This window comes from Equus przewalskii, chromosome 29, assembly GCF_037783145.1.
Source record: "Equus przewalskii isolate Varuska chromosome 29, EquPr2, whole genome shotgun sequence".
NCBI lineage: Eukaryota > Metazoa > Chordata > Mammalia > Perissodactyla > Equidae > Equus > Equus przewalskii.
Genome location: NC_091859.1, coordinates 6,482,776 through 6,501,987, shown reverse-complemented (window position 1 = coordinate 6,501,987; position 19,212 = coordinate 6,482,776). Strand labels below are relative to the sequence as shown.

General features: G+C 35.6%; 1 protein-coding gene across 23 annotated transcripts in view; it reads right to left on the bottom strand.

Annotated features, from left to right (window-relative positions):
* Positions 1-133: 133 nt before the first annotated feature.
* NAV3 (neuron navigator 3) overlaps positions 134-19,212 on the bottom strand; it is a 791,518-nt gene continuing 772,439 nt past the window's right edge. For all 23 annotated transcript variants that reach the window (XM_070600533.1, XM_070600535.1, XM_070600545.1 and 20 more), the window contains 6 exons: positions 14,542-14,696; positions 13,426-13,497; positions 12,671-12,867; positions 11,568-11,686; positions 7,294-7,497; positions 134-2,746 (listed from right to left, as the gene is read on the bottom strand). In XM_070600533.1, coding sequence (XP_070456634.1) covers positions 2,627-2,746; positions 7,294-7,497; positions 11,568-11,686; positions 12,671-12,867; positions 13,426-13,497; positions 14,542-14,696 — 867 coding nt within the window. In that variant the 3' untranslated portion in view covers positions 134-2,626. The remainder of the gene's footprint in view (positions 2,747-7,293; positions 7,498-11,567; positions 11,687-12,670; positions 12,868-13,425; positions 13,498-14,541; positions 14,697-19,212) is intronic.

Sequence of the window (19,212 nt, the reverse complement as noted above, 5' to 3'; positions counted from 1 at the left end):
TGAGGTATATAAAATAAAAATTCACACACATCCCTATTGATGGCGCGTTAACAGTGCAAGCAACATTTTAAAGCTTGACACTTCTTGGTGCATAATTATTCAATTTTTCTCCATATAGAGACACCACACATTGTTGTCAATAAATAATTACACTTTAATGGCAAAGTAATAATTTAGACAGATACAGGGTGCACATTTGCAAAAAAATATATGCAAGCTGGTTTACAAGCTAGAAGAACAATAAACCAATAGAAAATACATCATCCAGTTAAGTCCATGACACGAAGTACTTATTGTTGGGGCTTTACAAAGACTACAAAACTTTGCAGATGATTTATTTCACTGTTTCTGTCTATTTACATGATATGTTACATCAAAAATGTACAAAATATAAAATGTATACAGACAAATGTTTCACAAACTAGTTTAAGTTGTAAACTAGGTGGACCTACTGAGATGTATTGCAGGAATTTCTGTTTATGACCATGTTTGGACTGTGTTTCTCAAAATGGCAGGGAAAGATTAGCAATTTTCTTAGATCACATATTATACAAGGGCAACTAGTCACTCATCCAGCTACACGAATCGATGTTTCACAACAGATTTGACCCATGTTTGAGGCTTCAAAGTTAGGGTGACAATTCTATGTGCATAAATTCGGTTCAGATTTCCCGGAGGGCTGTAGCACCGTGTAGGACCTATGGAGACTTAGTAACACTCTGAAAACTGCACAGTTGTCTTGTGCTGTTAGTGTTCTATAGCAACTGACCCACGGGTGGTCACAGAGAGTAGCACCGATTACACGTCCTGAAAGGAACACATTTTCACACGCATAGAACAAGTCTACACCATGGCCTAGCCCTTGGGTTTTATAAACTTAAAACCTGTCCTCTGTGTGTGGTGGTAACTTCTCCAATGACCCCGATCAGTCTTCATGCAATCTCTTTAAAGCCTGCCACGACAGATGCACTTTGAGACAGTTTCACTTTTCCAGAAATGGACTGGCTTCAGGTACGGTTTTGAAGCATGCTCACTGTAGCACTGACAGCTCCTGCGTGGTCACGACAACTGTAAATAGAGGACGGACACACCAGAGAACAACAGCTTTGAGGGGTTTGCATTCTGTATTTGTTTGCAACGTACAGGAAATCTCAGCAAGTGAAATACCTCTTAACACCAACAGGATAAAATACAATTTTTTGTGTGTTTGTTTGCAAAATCAATTTGTGCAAGTTTTTAAAATTATTATTTACAATACCTACCCAGTAGACTGTGCAAATCTAACCTTCTTTTACAGTATAAATGCTTCCCCCTCCACAGTGACTTCACTGCTTCAGTGTTCTTTAATGCTGAATTTCTCATGTACAACAATAGCAATCAAAACAACATGCTCAAAACTAATAATAATAATTTAAAAAAAAGAACAGGGGAGGAAAGCCAAATAGTTGTGCTCATGCTGCATCTAGTGCCTCCAGCTCTGCTGGATAACAATTCAAAATCTCCCACCTTCTAAACTCTCTCACCTAGGACTGGATGGAATTTAGCCACATGTCTTAGCTTTTAAGTGACAGTCAAAGAGGGTTTCTGGGTTACTTGAATATTTTGGAGGATAGGCAAAGCAATCTATTCACAAGGTAAAAATACTGATCTTTCTCCTATCCATTTCTTAAAAAAAAAAAAGATATATAGAGATGAGGCTACTGTGTTAACTCGTGTTGCTTGGTTGTAAATGAAAAGACGGTGGAAATTACCAGTGGTTTAGGACTTAAACCAGCTGTTAAACTCTTGTAGAAATCTGTTTTAAGGCAGCGAGACAGCACCATAGGAAATGTTCCTTCTTTCACTGAAAAGGCTCAAACAAATGAAGCCCTAAAAAAGCCTTTTGTCAGTGTTGACTAATAATTGGTATAAAACTCTTGTTAAAGGAGTGGGCAGGTGGTTTAAAAAGACCACTGTGGTAAAAATAACCTTATAAAACCTGGGACTCTTACACTAAAAAGTTGGTGGAGCACATCATGTGAACATGGCAGTTAAGAATTAAATTGGCACTTCTCCAGCTTGCCACAGTAGTGTTTTTCTGGTGGTTGCACAATTCCATTTGTGCTTACAGAGGACTGGCCTCTTGGCTTCGTTTTGGAATGGGGTTAGCGCACAACACAAACACTACTGGAGCCCTGTGACCAGCACCATGTGGCACAAAGGAGGTTGGGCGGATCAGAAGAATGGACCCTGCCTGAGGAGAACAGCCCCTCAGAGGAAAGAAAGGAAGGGACAAAAAAAGGTCTGCATTGTAAACTTTTAAAGAGGAAAAACATAAAGTCCAGTTTGGCTATCCCATGTGCAATCTATTCAGTTGCCCTGTCATTAGGGTCCTTTCCAGTTGATTAACGGAGCCTTATATCATTCCACGGATATAAAAATGCCTAGACATAAAATAAAGGTAAGCTTTCATTTCAATTTAGCATCTTGGCAGTTCAGACTTCCTTCTGCTGCCTCCTTGGAGACCATGACCCAGGGTCAGGGCCCTTGACAGGGTGCTTTCATACTGGCAGTGGTTTCGTGAAAATACCTTACTTTTTAAACATTTTTTAAAAGCATAGTCTTTTCCCCTAACTTTTTTCACCCTCTAGAGGGTAGATTCAAGAGATGACTCCAAAATGTCTTCATGGTGGCTGGTGCTATCGCTGTCACAGCTTTGTGTGCCCGAGTAGTTGGCTGCTTCTTGGAGTTTCATTAGCATATTCATCTGAAGAAAGAAAAAGAGACATCGATGTAGGCAATGATGCATTGAGTAAGCCAGCCTCATAAAATACAGGGCCAGCCCCATAAAATACACTGAGGAACTGTCTCATCCCATCCAAGTGAAACGAGAAAACAATTTTCTATTTTCACTAGTTGCCCCTGGCTCCTACACTATTTCTCTCAAACATGACTATGACACCAAACCATAAGGACAAAATAGGCCCTCTAGGTAACTCTTTTATTTGGGGTTGTGAATGAATATGGCTCCAGCAGGGAGATTGGGAAGGAAACTGTATCACAGCTGGACATCTGGGCTCATTGCTGGAGAGTATGCCAAGCTTCCCAGCTTTTTGGCTGGGAGAAGCAGAAAGCATTGAATGGCAACTGAAAGTCGTGAATGTTCACACACACACAGTCCCTTGGGAGAAGGAGGGGATGGAGTGGAATGAAGCCAGCTGCTGCACACAGCACACCATCTGCTGTTTAGGAGCTGACCTCGAGAGGAGGTGACTGAATGAAGCCGACCATGAGTGTTTGATGAGGGAGAAGGAAAGAACTGCTGTCAAGTTTCTGTTGTTGCTAAATTTCTGGCTAAAATATGATTGATATATCACTGAAAACAAAAACCACCTTCTGGAACAATAGCGGCTGTCTCATGTTTCCCAGCCTTACAGGATACTTGGTAATGTTTGTTCTAGTAAAAGGGACATATGCATGAGAGCACCTGGGGAGAAAGACAGCGAGCATTTCCATGTATTACAAAATAAAAGGCGGCCCCCTTGCTTGGATTTTGATAGACCTGCAGATGCACTGTTAGAGATGGATGTAAAGGGAATGACTGTGTGAAAGCAAACTGTGGATAAATGATTCAACGATTTTAGAAAGCACATAAAAATTGGCACATGTCTTCACAAGGGTATGGACTTGTTTTCTTATCAAGGATTTCTATAAATTTTAATAATCTTTATATTGTTTAATGCATGCTAACTTTATTATTTTATAATCAAAATTGTTCTTTTTTTTTTCCAACTTGGAGATATAGGGAATCTGATCCAATAGAAAGGAGAAATCTGAAAAAGGATTCTTTAGTCATATGTTAGGCTATGCGTGCTTGTGTGTTCAGTGTAAAATGTCTGCTTAAAAAAATGCTTGTGAAATAAATGATAAACTGGTAATCACCAATTTCAGCAAGAATGCCTTTCTGGCAAAAGAGCTACAGTTATAGCATATTTTAAAGTCATTTAAATATTCTTCAGGACAATATTTCTCAACATAATTTTTAGTCTAACTCTCTGAATTTATTAAATCAGCTACATAAGCATACGAAATGAAAGTTTTTGGTGATAACCTCTCAAACCCAGTAAGCCAAAAGGCAAACATTTCCATCAACACACTGTTTCTCTCTCTCCCTCTTCTCTCTCTCTCATACAGAGACAGACACAGACACAGACACACACACGCCTACCTTCATGCACCTTCATATTCCCTCCCTCTTTTCTTAGGTCAATTCTTCCCTCAATAGTAGCTGGCTGTAAGTTCAGGCATTTGGGTGAAGATGATTTGTAAAACAGAACTGTGTTTTGAGCATCCTCCTGATTTACTAAGAGTAGAAATGGTGAAGGGGGTCTGTTTAAAGGGTTATGACTCTGTCTCAGTCACAAATGTTTGAAATCACTTGAATGCTGAATGACGTAAAAGGTTTATAGTGTAATACTAATATTATTAAAGTCTTAATTTTTGAAAATGATGCCATATAGTAAATACGTTCCCGTAGAAGAAGTTTCAAATCTCAGATTCATAATAAATGTATACAAGGGATTTTCTTTGCTTTCTCATAGCATTGCTTTGTGCATTCAAATAAAATGAGATTACAAGAGGGAGGTAAGGTCACAAATGATTCAAGAGTCACTGGGATAGAACATTATTCTCTACAAAAATATTTCCCTCCTCTCTTCTCCTCTGCTTCTTCCCCATACCCATGGTCATAAATATAATGTCTATCATTTGTAACACCTTGGTCAGGTCCTTATCATCTCTGGTATTTACAAATCTGCTAGACTCCCAGCCTCCATCCTTTCTCCTTCAATCTGTCCTCTATTCTACAAAGTGATCTTTATAAACTGCAAATCTAACCAGGTAAGTCCCCTGCTCAAAAACATTTGGTGGCTCCCCATTGTCTATGAGATAAAGTTCTAACTTCCTACAATGATAAACAAGTCTTGGCATGATCTAGAAATTGTAGACTTCTATAGCTTTAATTTCTCCTGCCCCTTTTGTCCTAGTCCCACCAATTTGTATACAGCTACCTAAATTCATCATCTTTATTATACTGTCCCATGTTTCACCTGCTACTTCCTTAATTTTGGATTTTCTTATCCAACTACGTGGTGAACTTCTATTCATCCTTCCAGACCTAGCGCAAGCATCTCCTCCTCTGTGAAGCTTCTCCTAATCACTTCCTCAATGGACTCATAACTTTACCTAGTATGTACCTCTATCATTATTTTACTATAATTATATTGGTAGATCTCTCTTTCTACTACTGGACTGTGAGCTTCTCGAGATCAAAAACAGTATCTTATTTATATCCTGAACACCAAATCATAGTCCTAACTATATACTTATTACCTATTAACATTTATTTAATGAACAATGAATTTGTTGATGATGAATACACATTGTATTTTTAAAATACAGTGAGATGTGCCAAAAACTTGCATCCTTGTTCAGATTCAAAAACATATTTCTGACATTAAACCTAATATTTCTGATTTAGATTAACTGTAAACATATTTTTATCTTAGTCAGAAATTATAGAAATATAGAGAAATAGAATCAGATATAGAGAAAACATTTACTTTCCTCTCAGAATGTGCCTGATCCAAAGATTTATTTTTAGATGATGTCTTTTGCCATTTAACGTGTCATGTATCATAACCTCCTGTTTCTTAAGCTGTTTAGTTGAGCAGCAGATTAGGAGTCAGAGATTTATTTAATTCCAATTCTCACTCAGAATGGGAAACTCTGGCTCTCCTTTCTGTACTAGAAGACAGGAGCATTCAGAGCCAGAGAAAAGAGTGCTGGATGGGTTTAGCTGTGGGAATTGGGAAAGTTAAGGGCATCCCCTAAGGGTTCCATACTTTACCGAGTAACTCTCAAAACAAACTCTATAAACACCTCTCCCTGCGTGGAACAGTCACAGCATATCAAAACTGCAGAGGGAGAACTAGAATTTATTTAAAAAGTCAGACAAAATAACCCATACTTACACCCTAAGGCTTATATTTACTCTATTAAATTTTAACCATCCTATCAACAATTATTTAGCGTATACTCATGATTATGCTGGATTCAAACCAATCTCACACCACTACTGTTAATTTCTAACTATGTATGAGCTAAAGGGCCAGGTACCTGTTACAAAAATATAAGTCCAGGCCCATAACGAGATTGTAGTTTAGAACCAAAGTCCTATATAGAAGGTCCCAGGACTCTAGGAAGCCTATGCACACACTTCAATGACTTTATGAACCCTTTGAAATAGCATGCAAAATGTTCTGTGTCTGCATTTTTCTGGGGAAAGGATCTTGAAAATTAATCAGATTGTTTACACGTAACCGGCAAAATGTTAAGAACGATCAGCCGAGATGAGGATGAGGTATACAAGCTGGGGTTGTGGAGGTAATGATATTTCCTAAAATATCAAGTCATTTTATGTTCTTGGGCATAGTCATAGGTTATGGTTTTTAATCATTTCCTGTTTCATTTGTTTAAGTAACAAAATGGGCTTTATATCACTATCTCTTCTTTCTGTATTGGTTGTATAAGTCCAATGATTTCTTTAGTCATAGAATGGTAAGCTACTAAACATGTTACATTTGATACCAATCTATAGAAAGTCATCCACAAAAATAAAAAAAATAAATACATTTAAAAAAGTATTTTTCCTAATACATCATGTACTTAATATTTTCAGGGTACTAATACTTTGGAGTTTTATCGACTTTTATTAAACCATACATGATTGTAAATTGAGCAAGTCAGGGAGAATAACTTCTCTTTGATTTCCAAGAGAGTCTATTCTTCATCACTGTAGGCGACAGGAGACTCATTCTAAATCTAGTCAAATTAGTTGATATATGTAAAATATTCTTTAGTTCTTTAAGTATACATTAGATTATATTCTTTTGGTTTTTCACTTAAGAACAAAATTCAGTTTTCTTTAAATACCTAGTAAAACTTATGCACTGTTTAAAATTTATTTAGTTACACAATTTTCTGCATGATAAGGGAAAAATTAAGGTCACAGAGTTAAGGCCTGGTTTCAGTGTTTCTTGATTATTTTTAAGCATGTAAATTTGATCTTTCATTTTAAGAATTTCACCCAGTGAAAGCAGGCCAAAAGAAGAAGAGTTAAAATTGAGTATCAGTATCAGGAAAGTCCCAAATAGTATCTAGGATAACCAATATCTTTGATACAAATGACTAAATATTAACAACTACGCTCTGTAGTCATGATTATATAGGAAGAATCAAACATCAGCTTCTTACCAGGGGATCCCCCTCTGTGTCAGTTTGTGGAATGTGCTTTGAGGTTGTGGCTTCCTTAGTGGATATGCAGCCCTCATATCCAACATCTTCTGGTCGCAGCTGAAGTAAAGCTGGGCCCTCCTGAGGCAGAGACGCTGAGCTCCATGGGTATGTATCAAGTACCCACTTTGAGGGATCTTCCCAAGGGGCACGTTTCCCATACATCTAAGAGGTGATCACATATTTAGCACATATAAAATACATTTCTATTCAGTAAAACAGGCGACTACTAACTGAGTGATTCCTTTGCTCATTGAGTTCTTATGAGGCTTTTGAGGGAATTAAAGGGTAATATATAACATACAATTTTGCAAATTTTAAACATACGTCTGTCCATACAGTTCACTTTAAATTGAAGGCTGGACAAAGCGAAGCTGACATCTGGGATAGGTGATCAGCATCTGGGGGAAAGGGTTAGGGGGGCTTATTTTAAATACATGTTGAAATGACTCCCCACATTTATCTTGATTAGTAACTTTACAAACCAAAAGAAAACTCAAAGTTGAGAAAGAAAAGTGCTAGTTTTGGAGAACTGAAAAAAGCCACACTTGACTCTAAGTAGAGTTCTCTATTAACGTGCACTTTGGAAAGATGATGAATAAAAGAAAAGAGACTTCGTTTTTCTCTGTCTAGTTCACTCTACTCAAACTTTCTTTGAGAACAAGAATACTTTCTCTGACAAGCAACTTCCTCAGATTAACACCCTCTAATGATCTCATTCCTTCCTGTAAAAGCTCTTTTTAGATGTTTATTTATAAGACTACTAGTAAAAGAGGAGGGAAAAATGGGAAATGGAAGCGTCAACATTGTAAGGACTCAAATGAAGGGAAAAAGTCAATATGGAAGTGATGATAAAGCTAGTTAAAGTACTGGTAGCAGAGTAGAGGGAGAAGATGAATCCAAGAGATGTTAAAAAGTTTTTCGGCTGGAAGCAAAGCCAAAACCAAACTAGGAAGAGCACACTGAAGAGAGCGAGGTGGATGGAACTTTGTCAATAAGCACAAGGCCACAGACAGACAGAAAGAAAAGTTAAAATTAACAGAAGAGGGCAGTAAGAGGGGAATATTAGCTCTTTAATGTACTTCCCCTTCCGCTTGACCTGCTCCACTGAGGGCAATCCTGGTTACTAGGTGCATATGTGGTCCCAGATGGCATTCTGTGAGGTGTCCTATGTGGCTTGCTGTGGTTCAGTGAGACAAAAGCAAAATGGTGGACACTGACACCATGAAAGGTCCATGAGCTGCCTTGGGATTGCCTTTTGGGTTTCTCCTGGAGAAGTTGTATGAGGTTGTGGCAGCCTTGCCTTAAAAAAAAAGTTCAAGTCCTGCTATCTCTCTATTTACATAGGAGATGATGGCAGGAGTAGAAATCATTAGATTTTTTTTTCATAGTTCTGTTGTTTTGGAGAGGAAGTTTTCTCTTAATTAAAAACCTACTTTATAGAGAATTTAAACATTGCTTGCTATACTACTTAAACTAATTGAAGAAAAATGTGTAATTCTTGGAAAGCAAATGTTATAAAAAGAACATGAAAGTCTACAATCAACTGATGCCAGCCTTTTGAAGAATCATCAAGGACAGTAAAACTGAAGGTGACCAATAAAAAGCTGTGTAGGCCCAATTCTCTATTTCAGAGTAAAACAGATACTATAGAAAAAGAATTGAGAGAAGAGACATTTAAACAGTCAGAATGAGATGAGTTGATTGCTGACATTTTAAGAAAGATAGAATCACCAGAATCAAAACCAAAATCCATTGCATCACTAGTGTTTTTTCCAACTAGAACATCTGGCAGAGAGTAGTCTCCATATGGTTCCTCACCAAAGCATTGGCCTTCATTTGAAAAGAGATTTTTCTGTTTCTCTCAAAGCAGATTTTCATCTTTGCCATCAGGCTTTGTTTCTCCACCTCTTGCTCCAATGAAGGTTCTTTTTTGTCAGTAGATTCAAGAGAATGGTTCATGACATATGTGATTCCTTTCCTTCCTGCCTCTCTAGAAGGCATATGTGGACCACCCCGGGAAAATCACTTGCTGATGGACTTATGGGTAAGCACATCCTTCAGCAGCAATGAGAATTGTCTATCTACCAAAAGGTCTTCCTTTCCATCTCTCCTATGTGCTAGATTTTCTCCCCACATTTCCTAGATCATGGTTGAGTCAGCCTTCACATTAAACACCCAGAACCATAGCAAGACACTTGAGACATTTTAATCCCTCTTCAAAAATAATTTTGAAGTATCTCTCAGCTTTAGTTGGGGAAACTGGTATTACTTTAGTGATTATACTTTTGCCCAAATGGAAGATTTATAGAATTATAATTCTCTGGATAGTGTTTTATAAATAATATTAATTAAAATATAAAATAAACTCATTCACCTTTTAAAAATGAGATGTAATGAAACTAAGCATGTTTAGGTATTATTGTTTTTGACTTTTTAAAAAGCTTCTTTTTCTGTCTATGTATTAGCAAACAAATGTGAAATAAGAAGAATTTCATATATACAGACTTGGATAACAGTTTATTAATACTGAAACTGTATCTAGAGAACAAATAGTTCATTTAAACATTAATTTTAAAATTATGAATATTATTAACAAAATTTCATAATTTTTTTTTGTATAAATGATTGAAATTCAGAAACCCAACCCACATCTTAGGCAGCATACTAGTTTTAGAGGAATCCTGAAAAGTGATATATATGCTATACTTGAAAAATAAAAACCTTTGGTATAGTGTTTTATTTTGTTGGAGGCATTTTCTGGGGCTAGATTTGTTCATACCCTTAAAAAGATGAAAATGGGTTATTTAAATCTGGTGTGGAACCAACTGATAGCATTCTTCATGATCACTGTTTTCTCTGAGTGTTCTGAGCATCCTCATAATATCCACCATGTTTACCAGCTCCATTGTGATAGCTCTAAACATTGTCATACCATTCTACTAGGTGAGAAGAATATGAAGGTGAAAAGAAGGTGAAAGGAGGTGAAAGGAAGGAAAATAGATAACCAATTTTTAAAATTTTTTTGGTGAGCAAGATTCGCCCTGAGCTAACATCCATTGCCAATCCTCCTCTTTTTTTTCCTCAAGGAAGATTAGCCCTGAGCTAACATCTGTGCCAGTCCTCCTCTATTTTTTGTATGTGGGATGCCTCCACAGCATGGGTGATGAGAGGAGCAGGTCCACACCTGGGATCTGAACCTGTGAACCCAGCTTGTGAAAGGAGAGCACGCAGAACTTTAACCACACAGCCACACAGCTGGCCCCAGATAACCAATATTTTAAACAGTAAAACAAAGACTTGACACAGTATTGCAGATGACAAAACGTGAAAAGCATAAACTATATCTTAATTCTAGTAGCAACTGTAATAACCAGAAATAGAGATGCCTAAGCAAAAACTGCCCAAACCTTGGCCGAGCTATTGAAAAGGAGATTGGATGCTTCTACAATAAGTTGGGTGATTATGTGACACAAATCTTATAGATTCATCCTTGAGTTTTGTAATTCTACAGTTCCATTAAATTTCAACTCCAATTTAAGGAAATAGCAAGACTGAAGGGAAAGTGATAATATATTTTGTTGAAGAAACAGAGTTTTCTTATTAAGTGATGTATTTTGACTTTTTAGTTAAGAGTAAATAGAAGGGCTTGTTGCAGGGCCTTACAATGTAAGGTAGATGAGAGGAACAGCAGAGATGCCGCTAAACCAACCTGTCTTAGATAAAAAAATCAACTGCCTTAGAATTTAGCACACTCCCTCCAAAATAGTAAGGGATCTTGCAAGTGATGTTAAAGGGCTTCAACCAACAAAACTGAAACAGGGAATGTATAAACAAATACTTCTTGTTGCAAATTATATGATGAGAGGATAAATGATCAAGGTCCATGTAAACATGTTTGTATTATAAGATGTAGAGTATAATGTTATAAGATTATAAGATGTACAATTCGCTAGATATCTAATAAGAGCAGTCTTGTAAACACCAGTGGCAATAACATTGGCCTTAAATGTGTAGTTATTGGAATAATTGTGCTTTCTCTTTCTCCTACATATTTCTTCTCAGAACAGGAAAAAGTATTGTATACTAGTCGCTCTTTAAACATTACCACAATATTTACATAATTAACGCCTTTAGTTTTCTGCGTATACCCAGAGAATTGAATGGCTTTTCTTTTAAAAATGATGATTTTTTTTGCTGTTTTTTTAAACAGTAAAGAAAATTGAGTACTATACCTGAAGACCTTCTCTCACTGCCTCCAGAATATAAGGTACCAAAGAATAGTTCCAGAGATCCATGAACCACACTCTAGAACCTTCTACATCCATGGGGCAAGGGAGGAAAAGTCGGGGACCTGAGCAGAAACAAATAAAACATTTTTGAGAACCATTATATTTAGTAATCTAAACACATATTTAGATACTATTTGGGGGAAATTAATATATTTCTTGCAGGATTCTTAGAAAAGTATAATCTTAGCCAGCTCGATTATTATTAAAGTATACTTTACTGAAGATCCAATCTCCCAGACTCTCTTTTCTTTTTATACTAAAATCTTAATCCAAAACATAACATATTAAAATTAGAAGAAATCTTAAAGGTCATAATCCAGTGAACCTGTCTCATTGTACAAATGATAAACCTGTGCTGAAATGAACTGCCAAATAAAACTATGTCATTCTTTACAGAAGTGGTACTCAGTCTTGGTCTTCTGATCCCAAATGTAGAATTCTTATTTCTAATTCACACTGTGTCTTTAGTGAGTATGTCTTTATGGTCCATAACAACAGGGAAAGGACTTTTATACATGCAACTTAAGAATGGTTACAAAAATAAACATCTTAATGCCAACTAAAGAGAAATAATTCAAACAATTTTGTCTTTATGAAAAATATAAAACACCTAAATTATCCATAAAACACTTAAATTATCTCTAACACTTAAATATTCTCTCACAGCTATATTTGACATGAGCCATTAGTTAAAATTTGTTTTTTTTCCTTCTTCTTCCCAAAGCCCCACAGTACACAGTTGTATAAACAAGTTACTTGAAACAGATACAACTTACTTCAAATGGTTATCTGATATTTTAGATTTTTATTTGCATTAAATATTTGACATCAGTAGGATAAACCATAAATATTAGAAAAAATGGATCTAATTGGAGATACAAAGCTTAGAAGAAGGCAAACTTTCAGAAGGGAAAAAAAGAAAGCTTAAATCTTGGGAAGCTTGAAAAACATTAGCTCCACTTGTTATTTTCTACCATCCAATCTGGCCACCTTTACCATGGACTCTTCGTTCCTGGAAAATAGCATATTGCAATTTTGGAACTCACCAATGGTAACATCAGAAGAACTGTGTGTTTCCAAAAAACTGTTGAGATGATGCCATGTCTTAGGAATCCAATCTATAATTTTGACTAGGTCATTATTGCGTATATTCCTTTCAATTTCTATCTCTATCAGTTTCCTTCGAAGATATCTGCCTAAAAAGCCTTTCACTGGTTCTGTGTGGTTTGCACATAGTACCCACCTACAAAAGAAAAAAGAAAAATCAGCAATCTTTATATAAATTAAATTCTAAGTCCACAGTGATTCTCTTTTCACTATAAAGTAAAAATGTTCCTATTTCAATTGGTGGCCACATTTTAATGACTAAAGGGGTTAGGAGGTTTATTAGCATTGGAGCTATAATGTAACTAACTTTTCTTTTTGAGCTAAAGAGAAGCTCATGTGCGTCAGAAGTGAGTGGGAGTGTACACGCTGAGCACTCCTCCGTAGTAGAGTCACAAATCCTGAAATAGGAACTCTCTTCATATTCCTCACACTTAGAAGAAAAGTGCTCTACTTTAGCCGGTGACATAGTGAGCAGGAAAAACATTTCTTTCTTTCTTTTTTTTTTAAAGAAACACTTCTGACTACAGGTTGAGGATCACAAAATGTCTTCTTGAAAAAGAGTGTCGGAAGAAGTGAGAATTATTTTCACACCACAGGTCACCACTGGCAGGATTTGTCAATGTACAAATGGAAAAACAACAACCAAAAGCAAACAGAAAGAGTCAGTACAAAAACAAATTTCAATTTATCTTACCTGAAATTGTGATGCAGCTCTAGATTTGGTGATGAAGATACTCCCTGATTCATTGTTCCAATAATATATGGACTGGAAATAAAAAAAGAATAGAAAATAGATATTATGAACATAAAAGAGATTAATACATTAAAATTGTCTTAGAAAACAATTTAGATAAATATGGATTATTACATGTTAATACTAGGCTTTAAAAGGGTATTTTTCTAATGTTAGGTTGGAAAATGACAAAGATCATTGAACTAGAAGATTTGGGGTTCCAATTTCATCTCTGGTATCCTAGGCGAATCATTTTCCCTCTTTGAGCCTGAGTTTACTCATCCATAAAATAAAAAGTTTAGACAGAATAAGCACAGTGGTCTCATCCTACTCTAACATCTTATGACTCTTAGTTTATAATCAAATTCATCAATAATTTCCACTTTATTGTTTCATGGTTATTTTAAAGGTTCTTAATAACATCAGAGAATTTGTATTCTTGTTACAATGTTTATTTTATGCTAATCTATTTTTAACATTTTTTAAATCTCTTGCAGAGATTAATTGGAATATTGCCACCATTAAAACTAATATAATTATTATATTAGTCCTTATATGTCCTTTCTTTAGAGGCCACGCTAGAATGCATGTTAAGTGGATTTTTAGATTTTTTTATACCCTAGTTTAACTTTCTGCTTCATTGTAAATAGTTAAAAATAGACTCATTAATGGAGAGAGTTATTTCTGAATGTATTAGATTTATTGCTATAAAAGGTTGAATTTAAACTTTGATATGGACTAAGAATAAAACTAGAGCTCTAAAGCCTCATTCTAGCTCTTAATTTCCCTGCTTCAAATATTCCATCACTGAGATTGGTCTCCCAGACCTTCAGTATATCTGTAGAAGCTAACACCATCAAGTAAATCATGTTTCCATAGAAATGACGGAGACATAGTTGTTGAAGGATAAACAGATGTTCTAAGGAATACATAGGGATCTTTGGAAATATGGTATTAAATTAATAAAGGCTTCTCAAATTAATGGCATCTGTTATAGATCTTGAATAAAGGAATAAGAAAGCAAATTTGATCACCATTTTTTCACATTTCATCACTCAAAATATTTCATAAGCATACCATTTGTTGTATTTACAGTTGAGAAAACCATTGAAGATATCACTCAATGAGCCCACATGATGAAGATTATCAAGAATTATGACAACTGGGAGCTCCACGCCATTATTATCAGCACTGCACTGTTCAGCCAGGTTGGCTAGATACTGTTGCAATTCCTTTAAAAAAATGAAGAAAATAAATACCTCAATGATAAATTTATACCAGTGGCAAGTGATTCACAGTTTAGGAACAGCATATTTTGTCTTCCATCCAATGACTCTGATTAAAACTCATAGATCAATCTATTGATATAAAACCTTATTCTACAAAGTAAAAAACATATAACGCTGAAAGGATACATTTTTTAAAGGAAAGAGAAAAGCCAGTACAGAATACCTGCAGCAAATACAAATCTGTAAGCACAAAGGCATATTTTACAGTTGTTTTCTCCCCAAAAGCAAAGCAAGAAAAGACCTCTGGATGTGAGCTCTTATGATAAACCACAAATATTGAGACGTCATTCTTGTATTTGGTATTTCAGTGATAAAAGTGTATTTTAGTAAACCTTTTAATTTCAAGTATAGACTAAATCCAAAATGGCACCCCTAAGTTTCCACTAATACTTTACATTTTAATTCCAATTAATTTCCATGAGGTGAATCTGAAAATTCAGCCCTGGGACTACGACAGAAATGAGGTTATTTATTTATTTGTTTGGTTATTTATTTATTTATAATCTGCATGCAACTGCTGTAAATTTAAACAAAGATAAAATTTGTTATATTTCACTGGGTCACTTGACATTAGTGTTTAGCATTTCTTGAGCTTCTTTGTTCTTTTATAGGTATTATTCATTTCTAATAGCTTTTAATCTAAATATGACAACCAGTTCACTGATTGACTGCTCTCACAGATGGGTAGGCCAGGAAGATAATTAGTTTCTTAGAATTATCCTAATCAGTAAGAGCATTTCCATAATATTTGCATATTTACAATGACATTTTCGATTTGTAAAACTTGCTCAGGGTTAAAAAACAATTCCATGATCCCAATTTCTGCCAGCCAGGTAAATAGATGAACCACTCACGCTAGATGAAGCCTCCCTATGTCTATAATACCACTTTTAGAACTAAAAGTAGAAAGGAGTAAACAACAACGGCCAAGATTTCGAGGTATTTAGTAATATATTCATTTAAGTTCAAATAAAAAATATATTAAAGAACTAATGCACTATTTATCTTATATTGAGCAAAGTCACATAGAATAAATATTGCCTAAATCAGAGAATACTGAAAAAATATGTTTAAACTGGAGAATAGTCTGGAGCATTTCAATTATCTTAGGAGAAAAAATGGAATTTATGTCAATAATGTAGCTATATTAAGTCACTCATTCATTTATAAAATATTCACTGTCTATCTACCATCTTCATGGCACTAGACCAAGTCTTAGGGCATACAAAAATAATGATGCATTATTCAAGTAAGTTTAACATTTATTGTGAACTGAATCAAATACTTTTCTGAGCATAGGGGTTAAAAAGGATAATCAGACTGTCTCCCCCTGCAGGCTTTGAGTTCTCACATTAGGGACTGAAATTTAAATATGATAAATCATTTGAATATAATGTCCTAGTGTATTAGGAGCTATGAGAGGTCATGGGAGAAGATTTCGCCTAGCTGGTGGGTGTCAAGGAAAGCTTTCTGGAGGAGGTAATGCCAGAGCTTGGGAGGGTAGTAGGTGCACACATAACTAATAAACTTATGAAATGCAATGTAAAACATTCCATGAGAGAGGTTAAAGGAAGGATGTGGCCTATCAGAGGGAAAATGATTAATTCCAACTGGGGAATCCTGATGGACTTCATAGGGAGATAAAATTTGAGATGGATTTTGAATAATGAGTAGAATTACAAATAGTAAGTATGTAGTTATTTATTCTTTCAACACACCTTTAGCAAGCATGTACTATGTGGCAGGTACTCTTGCATCAAGGATTCAGAGATTATTTCTATATTCCAGGAACTTAGAGTTGATAAATAGAAAGGCAGGTCAACAAGTAAAACTCCAATAGTGTTGTAAGTGAAATGCACAAAACACTATAGGGAAGCTCTTAAGTTTCCCTAACTAACACAGTCTTAAGGTTCAGAGAACAACAGGTTACAGGGCGGAGGTGGGGGGGAATTATTGAAGTTCAAGTAATAAAGAGTAAAAGCTGGAAGGTATGAGTATATGATGTATTTGAGGAAATAATAAGTGTTGTTGCAGGAGAAATGGTACATGGTAAGGTGGTCACAATGAAAGAGAAAATAGAAAAGACTTTAAATCTATGCAGAGGAATTTGGATTTTACTATAAAAACAACTGTGAACCATTGATATGTTTGTTTTTCAGTAGAGGAGAGCAATTTATTTATGAAATGTGAAGGATATGATGAAGAATTAGAAATGGAAAAAGCATTCAAGAAGCATACTGCTCAGAATCGAAGGTTAAGCACATATAACTATGACTATAATTCACAATAAAAAATAATACAGTACTTCAAAAACCTATACAGTAAAGATTTTGTTCAGAGCCTATAGAGACTACTTGTAGCTGCTCAGAAAGACATTCTGGTGGCAGTATTATTTTCTAATAACCCTTTATTTTTAAGATTAGGTAATGTTTTGATGCTTAAACATGGAAGAAGAGCTTTCCAAATAGAGGGAGAAGAACAAACAAAGGCAGAAACACAAAAATATGATATTCATGCAGGAAAGAACTAGTAATGTATGTTTTGTCAATATAAATAGTGGTAAATAAATTGGAAAGAAAAGTTTGCAACCTTAAATAATTGGTAAGGTTCCTGGACTTTTCCTATTGGTAAGGAAGAAACATGGAATGTACAGGGAATATGAATAACGCAGTCAGAATCATGACTTCAAAGAGTGATAAGTATATTGTAAAGAAGGAAGAAAAACCAGTCAAGAGGATACTGAAATTATTGAAGCCATGAGATACTATGGGACTCAATAGGGATAGAAGTGCGGGAAGATTTTTGATCTAGTGCAAGAAAGTAATGGGAAAACATTGCAAAATTTTAATGTGGTCAGATTTTAATTATGAAAAGATAGTCTATGTTCCATGAAGTGAAAGAAGAAAGACAGGACGAGAGGGAAGGGAAATTTAATGGAAGTTGTGAATCAAGCAGTTAGAAAACAATTGCTATAGTCCAATTGATAGAGTGTTAATCTGGGGGAAGTGGTGGTAGTAAAGATAGATGGAAGATGGATTTATGATATAATTCAGAGTTGAAATTACCATTCCTAGACATGTATATTTATGTTAATAGAAACATATTTGTAAGCTAATAGAAAGGTTGACTATATGGGAGATTAGGCATGGCTAACAGTATCCAGTTGGAGTCCACACAGGATGAAAGCAGGGGAGTCATCCAGATGAGACCAGAAGTGGGAGAGAACAGAATGTTGGGGAATATTTTCATCTACTGGTAGGTGAAGAAAGAGAGCAGTGAGTGAAAGAGACTGAGAAGGAGCTTACTAGAGAGTAGGGAAGAAGCAAGGAGAGAATGATAATCATGCAAATTAGAAGAATTTCTAGAAAGGGGAGATCAATTATAGGAATTTGCTATACATAAGCAAAAAAAGAGAGAGAGAGAGAGAGAATGAGAGAGAGAAAAGAAGCAAAGGGCATTGAATTTGGTAATTAAGAAATGACTGGGAGATCATTGGAAAAGTAGGGACGGTAGATTCTAGTATGGGTCTCTCATCTTGAGAAGGGTGGGAGATCCTTCTGGGAATGTAATGAAAGCTATGGAGCAGTCACAAGTAGAAATAGGCATACACAAACAGTTGTGTCAAATAACTCAAGAGTTTTTCTGAGACCCCTTTAAAATCATGATTTCCCTATCCCCATTCTAGCTTAATTGTGGTAAAACCTTAGATTGAAGTATTGATGCCTTAGCATTAAAAGTTTCATGGCCAAGATTAATCAGTAGAAGAAAAGAGGTATATCTACCAGATGGACATTGATAGTGAGACAAATCCCATAGTCTGAAAATATGCACGGAACACAGCAGTTATATAAAAACTGTTGATCATTGCTTTCTCTGGTTTTGACTCTAGACACACTATAAATGAATCTGCCAAGTCCAGTTTTCTGATCTTTTCAGCCTAACATTCCAAGTGGCTTCAGCTGGCCACATATTCTTTACCAAATCCATCTCTGGCTTCTGGGCCCGCTGCATCAAATGTCACAAATGTAATTGTTTATGTTTACTGCTCTCAATCAAAATATTTCAGCTGGCAGCTTGAGGGAGGGCTTGAAGAGTGGAAGAGGGACAGAATGGAAAATGCAGAGGTACCAAAAGCATGGAATGATATTTTTTTTCATTTGATGGTTTATTGTTCAATGATTTTGAATCATAAGTCCTTTTCTGGCTATCTCTTCAGTGCTATCTATGGCATTGCATAAAGCACGTCAACAATTACACAGCTCCGTTTCTCAGGGAAACGATTTGTTCTTTCATGCATCATTCACACTTTACTTTAGTAAGTGTACAGTGTTAGCAGCTATCCCTCACACAATCTCAACTTGTCATCCCTATTCCTTTATGCCATTCTCACTTACCACCCCCACCAAAAAAAGAAAAAAAACTAGTGTTGATTCTCTGACAATTTGGCAAGAATTGGCCA